Consider the following 14,280-nt stretch of genomic DNA (forward strand, 5'->3'; position numbering starts at 1 on the left):
TTTGATCACTTTCTTTTCGAAAGAATTTCTTCTTTTTCAATAACAGTCAACATACAATATTATATTAGTTTTACATGTACAACACAGTCATTAAACACATTTATATCTTACAAAGCTGCTCACTATCTTAAGTAATCCTTGGATGTACAGCTCATATTAGCCTTTATTGGTTCACAATTGCCTTAAACCCTGTAAAAATGTACCTATTTTTTTAAATTTAACTGTATCTCACTTAGCATAATACTCTTTATGTTCATTAATAAGCCAGTCAGAAAAAGACAAGTACCATATGATTTCACTTATATGTGGAATCTAATGAACAAAGTAAACTAACAAGCAGAGTGGAGACATACTCATGGAAACAGAATACAGATTGACAGCTGTCAGAGGGGAGGGAGTTAAGGGCTGGGTGAGAAGGGTGAAGGGATTAAGTAAAGAAAAAAATAAAGATTCAGAAGGATCTGTATCTGGAACAACTTTATTGCATAGATTTCTTGTTAAGTTTTTCTCTATTATTTTAAACTAGAGGCCTGGTGCACGAATTTGTGAATGGGTGGGGTCCCTCGGCCAGGCTGGTGATTGGGGCCGATGGGAGGGAGGGAGAGCCAGCAAGCGGGAGGGGGGGCGGATACGGGGCAGAGAGCAGGACTATGGGAGGTTGGCTATGGGAGCACACTGACCAACAGGGGGCAGCTTCTGAGTTAAGTGTCTGCTCCCTGGTGGTCAGTGTGAGTCACAGCAACTGGTTGACCAGTCCTTCATTCCTTCAGTCATTCAGTTGTTTAGGCTTTTATATATATAGATAAAGAATGCAGGAAAAGACTATGTGTTATACTAATTAATATATTTTTATTTCTATAGAACCTACAAAAATTGAACTTACTCCTAAAAGAACAGAGTTAACAGTGGGAGAAAGCATTGTTCTTAACTGTAAAGCAATTCATGATGCTAGTTTGGATGTCATTTTCTACTGGACATTGAAAGGACAACCTATCGATTTCGAGAAAGAAGGCGGACATTTTGAAAGCATCAGGGCCGTAAGTTAATACACTTTTATTTTTTGAGTAATAACTACTTTAGATATTTAAGTTCAAATGTAAAAATTTTCTTATCCATGTAATGCTAAGAAAACAGTGGGATAAAATTAATTTGATTTAAACACATTTTTTATTATTTTATATTAGGGCAAACTAAAAATAATAATAAGTTTTAAAACCCCAGAAATAAATTGGTAACACTATACTATGCAAGTCTGGTTTATTTTCCAAGTTTATTTACTCGATTAATATTGTCAACATTTCCACATTACTTCTCAAAAATTATGTTGCTACATAAAGTGACTAGTGATATTAAAAGCATTCTTATGAATATTTATGATACAATAAATTAATAAAATGACCTGGCTGTCCCACTCCTTGAAAAATGGTAATTTGGGGAGATTTTTAAATTTCTCACAGGCTATAGAGCTACACATAGTCAGAAAGGCACATTGGCCTTAGATAAACATTCACAAGCATGCTCATTTCTTCCTTGCCAAGTATTTCCTTTGTAATGTCTTCTTTAACTTTATATATCTACACGGCAATCCACTAAATGGAGTGGGAAATCTTTTTAACCAAATACTATTGAATCATCACAGTGTCTTTAGCCAATAGAGAAGTAAAAAAAAACAAAACCTCCTCCTCCCACTCTTATTTAAGACATAAAGAGTAATTTGACAGAGGGAAGAAGATGGATGGAATTAGGGAGGCAGAGAAAGATTGTGGCTGCTATATCCCATCTATATTTGCTAAAGGGATGGATCCAAATGCAATTTATACTTAAAAATCCAATTTGGCATGTTGTCACATGCTTATTGACATCAGCTTATTTTTCTATGAATACTTTGGGAAGCACTGGAAAACCACATCTATAATGAGCCCAAACAGATAAAACTCAGTTTGGATTGCTTTTTATTATAAATGTAATGTAATACAGTGAAAAGTCCTGTATCCAAAGTCAGGAATTTTCTGGATCAATTTCCAGTTCAATCACTAATCAGCTGTTTAACCAAAAGCCAGTCAGTAACTTGGCCTATTTGGGCATTAATCTCATAAAGTGAAACAGTTGGACCAGATAATTTCTATGATTTTTTCTCACTCTAGAATTTGATAAATTTATATTGTAATGATGAAATATGAATTCTCTTTGTTACATTTGCCAGTGTAACCAAAATTAAACATTTTATTCCAAATTATCCCTTTTATCCTGGTTTACTTTGCAATAAATGGGTAAGACTAGTATATAAATCAGAAACCATTACCAACATCATTATTCATATCTCATTAAATAAATTATTTTTAATTGTTAAGTTAAATACAAAATATTTAGATCATATTAAATTAAACTCATTTTCCTCTAATTCGTGTTTCCTTTTTTCTTTTACCTTGAGTTGATAAATTTTTTAAGATTGTAAATAAATTTAGGCCACCATTGTCACAAAGAGTACCAGAAAAAAAAATGTGATTCAAAAATATTACATTTGAAAGGATAATTTTTACCCTCAAAGATATAGCTTCTCAGGATTTTTCTGTAAACCTTCATTTTAAGTGATCAGATACATAATATAAAAAATATATCTAAAATGAATGTTGATTTTTCTTTATATAAGTGGGTCCTTACTTTATTTTAAAATACCAATAGAGAAATCAATGGTCCTGATCAAATTATATGAATTCTTGTTTTTGTCTATTAGACATTACCACTTTGGTTTAATGTCATTTTTTTTATAGATGAATATCTTGTAATCCCTTCCATAAAGTTGGCAGTTAATAGTACCTGTTGTATTCCTTTTTACATATATGATGTTCTTGCCCTTGAGAAGTACAAAATTTATTTTTTAATCCCTGCTAACCCATACTGTTACAACCCATGTTAAAATTAGGCTCTGAATTATGGATAGTGATAGTAAACTACAGAATGAAAATTAAATCAAATTATCATATTGAGATGTGAGAAAATATTTTGGTAATGTATTACTTACCATTTTCAGTGTATTTAAAATAATTAGTAGAAATATCTATGTGCTATAAAAATGGGAGACTTCAAAAACATAAGGTGTAAAAGAAATTGCCTATCACTCTTTTCCCAGTTTCCTCAAATACTGATGGGATTCTGGATGGCTCCATGTGTTTTAGGAGAAGAAATGAAAATTTTGTATAGAAGGGAAATTTGGGAAGGCCTCTGGACTTGTGGATACCTTCTGTTTGAAAAGCCAATTAAAGACTCTAGGAATAAGAGGGGCAGGACAGGGTACAGAGGAGAAGCAAATGGGGTGATGTGTGAGTTTCAAAGGAGAATCATTGATGAATTGATGAGACCTTAGTGGGGCTCCAGACTGGCCCAGCAGAGTAAGAAAATCAAACAGAATTCAGGGACTTATGCAGGGAGAGTAGTGTGCCTCTGAGCCTTCTCTAGATTAACTGCCTTGAGACATGACCTACCAGTGGGTGATTGATGTGGGTTATTCAAAAGAGAAAGGAGGGTATACCTTTTAAACACATTGACACTACAGAGTGGCAAATGCATCAACCAGATATCTACCTCCCCCCCCAAAAAGATACCAATGCTGTTCATAAAGCATTTTCTGTCATAAAGCAATGCTGTTAATACTGCATTATTTCAGAGGTTTTCATATAATTAAATGCTGCATAAAATTCTGTTAAAACTTTTTACTATAAAGTAGTTTATTTCTTTGCTTTTTACACAAAATTGGATGTTCAGTTGAGCACACTTTGAAACTGTCTTAGATGACATCTGAGACTATTATTGCCAGACCCTTCCTTAATTTCTGGGGCTGTCATCTGAGTGATCTGTGGACTACAATGACTCAGGATCACAGCTGAATAGAAAGACCATGATGATTAGACACTTCCCTTTTTACTCTAATTGGCAGATGGTCTCAAAAAGCAAAATTTGAAGACTCCGCTTCACTTTTTGTCAATGCAGCAAAATCAAGTAATGCCTCTGAAGTTATCCTATATAATAATAATATGCAAATTGTCCCCTTGACCAAGAGTTTGACCAGGAGTTTGACTGGGAGTTTGACCATGGGGCAGGGTAGCTGGCCAACACATCCTGGCCAGCTCTGCCCCTCCACCCAGATCAGGGATGGGGTAGGCCAACTTCCTGCATCCCCTCCTCCCCCAGCTGGCCTAGCCTGATCAGGACCAATCAGGGTGGGCCAGCCAGACCCCACTTGTGCACGAATTCCTGCACCAGTCCTCTAGTCACATATAAAAAGATAGGCTTAGCCATCCAAGTCACACAGGCCTCACTTTATTTAAATATCATCCACTAAAACAAACCTTCTGGTTATGGTACTTAATATGGTAGGGATACCAAGTTTTTTTTATTTATTTAGAAGCTCCGCTTTTGATAGATTTTTTATCTTTATAATATACTTACATAGCATTGTGAGTAATATGGAAGTTAATAGTTTCTATGAAATGTTTTTAAGCTTGATCATGAAGTCAATCAGATTTACTTCAGTGATATTTATTAAACCAGATTCTCCCCTAATGCAGTCATTTTCAATAATGACTTATTTTCTTGGACTTGTTATTCCTTCTAATATGTATAGCAAACTTCTAATAAATATTTTCATGTATAATAACACTCCAAGTATCTTGAGTTTCAGTTCAGAATTTCCATTAAACTTATTCAATATTATTCTGACATTCTACCAGCTATCTTGCAAGTGTACATTGAAGAATAGTTATTGACTCCAGAATTACTTCCTTGTTCCAATCTGACAGACTTAAGACCACACATTTTTATAAATTATGTATGTACCACACCATTTAGAATAAGTAAATAATTGCATAATGTCAAGCCCACTTTTTAAATTATAACATTGTAGCTTTCCACTCTTATCAAATGTTCAAGTGAATTTACTAAAATGAGTATCTAAATTATTTTCATAGCTTAAAAAATACTCATCTTTTCTCAATATTGAAATTTTATCCACAGTGTTTGCTTTGTTTATTTCTTAAGAAGCCTCTATTCAAATCTTGATATTTTTCTTATAATATTTCTATCACTCTCTTATATTCTTATACTCTTCTCCCTTTTATTATTCATATTGATTTGTGGATCCATTCAAATGAATTAAATTAGGAAGAATAATGGTTATGTCAGTTTTAACTGGGGACACCATTGACCACTGTAGCAGATTCCACTGTGTATCACCCAAAATCCCCTTTTAAAACTAAGACCCTTCCCCCATCCAAACCACTAAACAGGTCTCAGCAGAGTCCCTTTCTCAGTTCTCAGCCAATGAGAGTTATCTCTCAATATCTTTTATCAAACATAGAGCATTTATAGAACTATTTAGGAAGGTGACATTTTAAATTTTCTACTTTCTCAATAAGTTTAATGTAAAATTTTCTCATCTTATGAACATCTTAGATAAATATCCTTTTCCATTGTAGAATTTGTAGGTTATTTTCATTGCTAGAAATATTTTCATATATTCATCAAAATCACTTGCACCTATAAAGTTTATACTATGATTATATAGTTACATTTACATTATATAACTTCTTTTCTACTAATATTTATAAATCACTATTATGAACAAATATATTCTTTGCCAAAAATATGTTTCTGTTACATGTATTTTTAAAATCAACCCTATACAAATCAGACTCTTCAACACTTAGTCAACTCAGAATAAATTTGAAAGTTTCATTATTCAATTAAGACCTAGGCTAAAATAATATTAATAGAACTTTACATCATGAAGAGAACTTTTCCCCTTTGTCTCTCATATCTATTGTTTCATTTGATATCCTCACTAACATTGTAAGCCAGGCAAATTATATATAAATGAAGAAACTGAGTCCCAGGAAGGAAAATGGGTGAAGGGCCCCACTGTTGGGGTTCTGAGCAACACAGACACAATAACCACACAACCATTGTTGAAGCTTCATTGAGCTTAAGATTTCACAGCCATAAATGATATTCCAAATCTGGTTTGACGTTTCAAAGCAAAGACAGATTAAAACTAGCTGTAACTCTTCACTTTATGCCATTTTGAAAAACAGAGACATAAAGAGATTGCTTCTTCTCTGCAGCCTTACCTCTTAGCTGGAAAGTGCAACCTATTTTTACCTTACTTTAAAACATTAAAATTATATATTCTGTAACTTCAAGTCAACAAATTGTTGTATTTACATATTTTTTTTATTGATTTCAGAGAGAGAGATAGAAACATCAATGATGAAAGAGAATCATTGATTGGCTGCCTCCTGCATGACCTCCCTCCTCCCCGCCAGTGGGGATCAAGCCCACAACCGGGCCATGTGCCCTTGACCGGAATCAAACCTGGAACCTCTCAGTCCTCTAGCCAATGCTCTATCCCCTGAGCCAAACCAGCTAGGGCAACAAATTGTCTTTAAAAATCCTCCCATAAAAGTTACTGAGAATGAATTGAAAAACATCTCAAAATATCTACTACACTTGCTTCTTCAGATGTTCTGGGGGTGTGTTTTCCATTATTTAAAGCTCACTCTCTGGCAGCTATAATGGTTTCATTTTATAGTGTTTGATTCTCTTGCTATCATCTTCCCATTTTAGTCTTTGAGGGAAATGTCTCTAAATGGACACGAGTGGCAATGCAACATTGCTTTTTTCTGCTGAAGACAAAGCAAGGAATGTAGAGTGCAGAGGGCTCACCCTTACTTCTGAAGACAACATTCAGTTTCCATGTTTGAGACATCTAACATTGTATCTTTCTTACCCAGTATTTCACTTACGGCATTGTTGGTTCCACTTGAGTGTTCGGCCATGCAATTCAGTTTTCAAGTTAAATAGCTGGTAGGTAGGGTTTCAGATTCTGTCCTTTTCCCTACCCAGTGCTTCTTTTATTCCTTCCCCATCCCTCCCCAGAGCAAGTATCAAATTCTACCAAAAGTATTGCTTTCCTTTCTAGTCTTTACATTTTAGAAATTGTGAATATGCTTATTTTTCTCAACTCAACACAGTATTTGGTCCACATTAAATACCAAATCAATATTTGTAGAGTTGCTAAAGGCATACGTGAAGGTAAGAATATATAAATTAAAAACTAGCCATATAGAATAGGTCACTTAGAAAAAAATGTTGACACTTATGCCTAATTAGCTTTTTAAATCCAGGAGTGATTCCAACACCTATTTGAATAATATAGAATGCCTGTGATCAGGAGTTTTATTCATTTTGCTTTACATAAAATTTAAATATTTTTGATGTTGTGCTTAAAATAATTATTTTCTCTGGAAATATTAATAGGAGCTTTAATTTAAAAAATGTAAAATGGATTCTAGTTATCATAGTGAAGCAATGCTGATATATTTTATTGGTTTCCTGTTATTTAAAAAGAATTCCTTATACATATATCTATGTATTCAAGGGATATAATTTAACTTGCAAAGTGATGAAATGCATAATATAATAAATCCCTTAATACTATTGATAGATTTTTTTTTTTTTTACCTTGTGGGAATAATATATAAAAGAAGATTTTTTTTTAATTGTTTGAAAGAAAACCTTGGTGTATAAAAGGCTGTCCTTATTCTCTAATACCACATAAGGTTAGGATTTTTATAAGCAAACATGCTTCAGTTTTACATTTTGAAGTACTATTGATATGTAAGCATTGTGTTTTAGACGGACTCCTATGTTATTTCTGAAAGTGATTTTCAAAGAGCAAGGTTTTTGATAGGCTGTTATTTTCAAGACATCTTTGAAAGTCTACCTTTATTTTGCAATTTCTCTTCTGCATCTGTTTTGTATTAAATTCTAAAGAGTGCCTAAGTGTTATGATGTCTTTCGCTTTTGCTTTTCAAAATCCTCTAGTTTCTTTCCTGTACTGTTTTTATGACATTATAATAGAAAAGTGACTCTAGGAGCCTGGAATTAATAACTCAGTAGGTAGCCTCTCAGATACATTTTCTCTCTTAGAAAAGGAGGAAGAGGTGATTTTATAAATAACTATTGGGCTATTATGATTCACTTTCTTCATTTGATGCATGTTATAGAAGAGAAGTAGAAAACCTCACTTTAGGGAATTTGGAAAATAAGACGCTACTCCCTTTAATGAATAATTAATATCTCTGTAGAGTATTTATCAATCTAAGTTAGATGAATTCTGAATATATCACATTGAGCCCCTACCCATGAGGCAGCTGCCCAGGACTGGGGGTTCTGTAGTAATCAACTCCACCCTCTGTGAAGGGTGTATGAATACAACTGAGGTAGAGTGCTGCCTTCTTCATCGCATAGAGGAACAGACTTATAAATGGATAAGTGGCAAGATCAGTAGAAGAAGTATGTTTAGGGAACTCAGTTCAAGTTAAGTTACACATCATTCAAACTGTAGGAGCAGTATGCTTCTTAAACCAAATAATACTTCTTAAACCAAATAATGCCTGAGCCTATTCTTAAAGAAATATAAAGAGAGAGGATGCAGAAGGGAGAAAGACATTCTATGTAGAGACTGGGCATGAGGAAAGTATGAAAAAGATTAAGGTTTTGTCTATCTGATTCCAATAACAATTGGTGATTTTAGAGTGAAAGCAAACCTCATCTATTTGTTATAGTAATTCTATTTTAAAGAAATCTTCTCATATCACCTGTTAAAGTTAAGTAAATGACCACGATTATGCTTGGCTCCAATTATAGCAAGTTACATATTTCTAACAAAAGTAAACCTGACAGATTTTTCAAAACGAAATCCAGGGATAAATTACATGTTGCTAAGCATAAGTATATGTGTTTTACATAAATTTACATGTTACTTAAAGCTTTCTATTGGGTACATAAAAAAGAAATTTATATTACAATGTTAAGATTCAATATCCAGGGTCATTAAGATAATTCCCTGAGAAGCAGTGTGTGATTCCCCTCCCCCCCCCAGAACACTGCTTATTAGTCTAGAAGCAGTTCTAAGAATACAACCCATTTAAGGAAAATGGGCTAAAATCAAAATTTCTGTCTTCTTCCATATTTATTCCTTTATTATATTATATATTTTTAAGAATAAGAACCACATCTATGTTGGTAGGTATTGCTAGAACCGAGAATCATGCCCAGAAGATTTTTTGTTAAATAAAGTATTTGTTAAATTAATTATTATATAAACAAGAAGAAATTTATACTATTACATATAGACACTTTCTCATTTCCTTGCCCAGGTGCTAAACTACCACATAAACAAAAAATGCAATATATGGATATTAGATAATTTTTTAACACATCACTTTCCAAAAAGTTAATGGCCACCTGTAATGTGTGTAGTACATTATCAGAGCAAACAAATATATGGTTGAGTAAAGCATGATCTCTCCTTTCTAGAATTCTTAATCTAGACAGACCATTAAATAACTGTTTAATGTCATAAGTATTATAGTATTGAGACATTATACTGTTGAGAGAAGATAACTCTGCAGGAAAAATTTCAATTATTAACCAAGTATGTCATTCACAGAAATAATGTTCTTAGACTTAATGTTCTTGAAATTAATGTTCAATTGAATTCAACTAAGTTAATTACCAAAGGTCAACTAGTCAACTAGTATAAGGTAAGGTAATTATGATAGTTGTTTAAATACCCTAAAAATCAAAACTAATTTTTTAATTCTACACCTAGATATCTGTAAAATCAAAATAATTAACTATTTTGAAGCCAATTGGTTAAAATAATTTAGAATTCATTAATTGTGAAGATACACAACATTGTACTAAATAGTTTAAGGCTTTCATATCAATAAGCTTATTTGGAACTATAAAATGCTATATTTTATCCTCTTTAACACTGATAGCCCCACAAATAAATATAGTATATAGATACAATTTGTTTTTAGTGACTTATTAAATATAGTAACAGTCTTTCCTAAAAGCACTTCTGAAACTTGCACTTATGGCCATTGCCTGTCATTTAAGTAGTAAGAATTACTGAGAAGCCATCAGCTTTTCCTGATAGGGACCTCCACATGCTTTGCTCACCATGCCCATCACATCAGTGATGATTCTGAACAGTAACGGTTCTCTGGTGCCTAAAGCAACTTTAGTGTTAGTGATGCAGGCATTTCAGTAAGAATGTTTCCATTTACCTTTAAGAATAATCAGGCAGTGTAATAAAGCATCTTTTTTTTTTTTTTGTTAGCTAACTTTTTGGGGACTTGACATTGCTGTTTCCAACCACATTTAGTTTCATAACAAAATTCTAACTGGAATAATCCATTGTTGTTTTGTTTTTATAAATATCTTGAGAGAGGAGGACGTTTTACATTTTAAGAACAATGAATACCCTTTCCTTTGCACATCTCTTTTTGCCAATGAATCACTGAAAGAAAGGATCTGAGGAGTAGTTTTTCTAACTATTATGTAGTATTGACTGTTAAACATAGTCTGTATCAGTTTTTGCTATAAAACAAACCACCCCAAAACTTCATGCCTCAAACTATCACTTGGGTAGTTTATAACCCCTTGGGGTGACAAATTGGGCTGAACTCCTCTGGAGTTTATCTGCTGGTCTCAGCAAGACTCACTCATGCATCTTTAGTCAGTTGCCATCCAGCTTTGCGGCACTAATGGCTGGCTAGTGGCAGGGGCAAATGGGCCATGTGTTTCTCATCATCCATCAGGCTAGTCAGACTTGTTCACGTGGATGTCTCAGGAGTCCAAGATCCAAGAGCAGAAGCATCACGGTCCCTTAGGCTAAGGCTCAAACTTGCTTTATGTCACTCCTGTCATATTCTACTTGTAAAAGCAAGTCATGAGGCCATACTAGATGCAAAAGTTAGAGAACCTTCCTCCGGGCAGGAACTGCAGAGTATTATGGCCAGTGTTGTAAATTCCTGTCCAATTTTTTTATATATCTTTCTAACTTGTAACCTTCATTCCAGAATCCACAAATTTCTCAGTCAGTCGTGTTCTAATTGCTGTTTGAGTTAGCTTATAATGCAAAGCAAACTGCACAAAATTCATGACCCAATTTGATGAGCCAATAATTATAGTTGGGCTCGGTTGTTTTTTCTCCTGGCTTATATTGGACTCATTAATGCGTCTGAGGTTAATAGGAGCCGTTGGGGAGGTGGCAGCTAGGATGCTGTCTCTGCCCTAAGTGGTCTTTCACCTGACAGCAGGCTCCTCTAGGCCTGTGGTCGGCAAACGGCGGCTAGCGAGGCACATACGGCTCTTTGGCCCCTTGAGTGTGGCTCTTCCCCAAAATATCACGGCCTGGCAAGTCTATTTTGAAGAAGTGGCGTTAGAAGAAGTTTAAGTTTTAAAAATTTGGCTCTCAAAAGAAATTTCAATAGTTGTACTTGGCTCTGTTGACTAAAGAGTTTGCTGACCACTGCTCTAGGCTATGCCATGTGGTTTTCACTGGGTTCCAAAATAGCAATCTCCAGTACATACCCAATTTTGAAAATATATATTTGTTCTATGTTTGCTAATGTCTAAATGACCAATGTAATCATTTATTATGGCACAGTGAGTGTGGGAAGGACTTACCCAAAGGTGGATCTAGGAAGGCATAAAAATCTTTGGGGTCATTACTTCAACACCCCTACCACACAATTTAAACAATTATCAGCGTCAAATGACCCTTAACTGCAGTTGTGGTATTACTTTTAAGACAAACTAAAGCTAGATTATGCATGTACAGGTACGTATGTATGGGATAAAATGAGCATTGGGAAAAATAATTTGCATAACACTAAAATTCAACATAGACTGTCACTAGCAACACAAACTATGTGAACTGCATGGACTGAACTAATCACTATCTGAATTGACCCCTTTTAATTGATTAGGTGAAGATAGTCAAAGCCCTTGATCTGATTATAGTCATTTTTTTTTTCATTTCTAAAGTTTATGTTCTTCCCCCCAAAAAAATCTTAGGATATTTTAATCACTTTACTTGTTAATAGATAATTAACAGTTAGGAAAAAAGATATTAATGAAGAAAAATTAAAATTCTTTACTTAAAATGAATAAATTAATTGGTTTCTGAAAAATAACACATTCTGAAGACATGATATTTTCTAGCTTATCTATTTATTGATCTAAGGTAATCCATGTTAAATGTCTCTTCCAAAAATTGGTTCTAGTGATTTCTGTGCTTTAGTTATATTTTGATAGAAACAAAAGCAGATATGATATGTTTATTAATAAATGAATGAAAAGAGATTCTGGATATATTAAAAACAAGCATGAAATATACTGGATATTCCATATTGAAATGAATTAATAGGTTCTTTTAGCCATGCAAGCTGATTAGTTTATAATAAATACAGTTGATGATAAAAACTTACCTTAGTTTTTCTCCATGGCAACCATACTTTTGAGTTCTAAACCAGTCAGCTTTTCATTTGTTCACCATTATGTAGGTAGATTTTTTTTCTATTTATATAAATAATACAAGCTTATTGTAGATCATTTGAATATACTAAAACTGAAAAAAGAATGAAGATTCCTTGGAGTCATACTACCTAAAAATAATCACCAATAAGCTTTGTAATCATATTTTCATGCATCTCTTAAAGCACAATAAACATACATTATACAAGTGTACAATATCATGCAGGCTGCATTTATTAAGATGACTTTCCCCTACTTCTACCCTCCTATAACAGCATTTACCACAACTTCTTAAGCTTGTTAATATCCAAATGTATGTCCTTCTATATTTTCTCAGTATTGCTGTAAGCCTAGGCAGAGTATATATGTACAGGGAAATTTGTCGTTATTTTTTAAAAACTGAAACATTTTTTGCATCTCATTTCTCTCATTTAATAACCTTGAAACTTTTTTTTATATCTCTAATTCATTCTTTTCAATGAATATATGATTAGTCCATGGTATGACTATACCTCTATTTAGCCATGTACCCATTGAGAAGATTAACTTGATTTTCTGTTTGGGGAGGGGGGGGAATTTATGAAAAAATGCTACAGAAAACATTTCTAAATATCTGCACCCTCGTCTATCAACAATTTTATTTCTATGGGATAAATTCTCAGGAACAGATTGCAGGGTAAAAGAAAAAAACTATTTGTAATTTAAATGCTGCCATATTTTCTTCCAGGAGACTATACAACATCAAAGGATTTCACTGGGTGACCTCATTATATAGTAAAAGGTTAATAGATTGGGTGGGGAGGAGATATGAAGGGTTTTTGGTGTGGGCTCAGATTTGTCCCTACTTAACTGTATGACACTCAATGACTCATCTCACCTGAGCCCTCATCCACACACTGAAGAGGCTAGAGGAGATGATTCTTAATGTCCCTACCTAATTCCAAAGTTCTGTGATTTAAAATGTTAGGTTCAAAGACTGAATGCCAACCAACTCTCCTAATGTGACACTGAATAACTTCAGTAAAATCATTTTAATGTTTTAGTGAACATTAACCCTTTTTTCAGGAAGGATCATTCATAGCTTCAAAATCATATTATTCTCTATTAAATATCGAATTGATTCATGGAATATAATTCAAAGTCTCATAATATCCTTAGAATTGGAAAAAAAATTTATACACAAGGAATTCCAACCAAAAAAAATTATCTCAAATCAAAATTCTTCTCTATGACAAAGAATATAGTTGTATATATAACATCTTGATATATGATAAAAGGTTCCTCTAGAGCTAAATAAAGATTTCCTCTTTAAGAGCAATAATAATCTTACAAATGGGTAAGAGGTCAGCATTTCTTATTTTGTATAACCAGCAAACACACACACACACAAAGACTCATGATAATGAATAGTTTAAAACATGTCAATATGAAACCTTAGGAAAAATATATGTGCATATATAGTTATTGATATTGGTCTCAATTCAAAGATGCACTACTTTGGAGAGTCCTGTAAATATGATTTTGAAATATCAGAGCTGTATTATATAGTTACAGAAGAGAGAGGAGCAGTAGTAGTATATGGCATCATAGATGATTTTCAATCTCCATTTAAGTGTACTGATTTTTTTTTATAAATTAAGCATGATAAATTCTTTTATGAAATTGTAAAGCCTATTATTAATGAATTCACTCTGGCAAAGTGTCTTGACTGCCTTTCAAAATGTCATTTGAATTTGACTAAGAGTCTTTGACCTTGAACTTTTCATAGTCAGCTTTTGATTGACACATTTATTCAATTTGACCTTTTGTTTTAACTGAACTATTCTTCTGTTTAAATCTTCATTGGAAGGTTGCTGTTGTAGCCTATAATCTAAGCAGTAATTTGAGTAGTCT

At 33.3% G+C, this 14,280-nt stretch overlaps 1 protein-coding gene across 1 annotated transcript in view; it reads left to right on the plus strand.

The window, feature by feature from the left end:
• The window catches only part of CNTN5 (contactin 5), a 720,133-nt gene that overhangs the window by 595,813 nt on the left and 110,040 nt on the right, over positions 1–14,280 (plus strand). Inside the window, exon 14 of the mRNA XM_036427705.2 lies at positions 862–1,037. Coding sequence (XP_036283598.1) covers positions 862–1,037 — 176 coding nt within the window. The remainder of the gene's footprint in view (positions 1–861; positions 1,038–14,280) is intronic.

The sequence above is a fragment of the Pipistrellus kuhlii genome, unplaced genomic scaffold (assembly GCF_014108245.1).
Source record: "Pipistrellus kuhlii isolate mPipKuh1 unplaced genomic scaffold, mPipKuh1.p scaffold_m20_p_9, whole genome shotgun sequence".
NCBI classification, from domain to species: Eukaryota; Metazoa; Chordata; class Mammalia; order Chiroptera; family Vespertilionidae; genus Pipistrellus; species Pipistrellus kuhlii.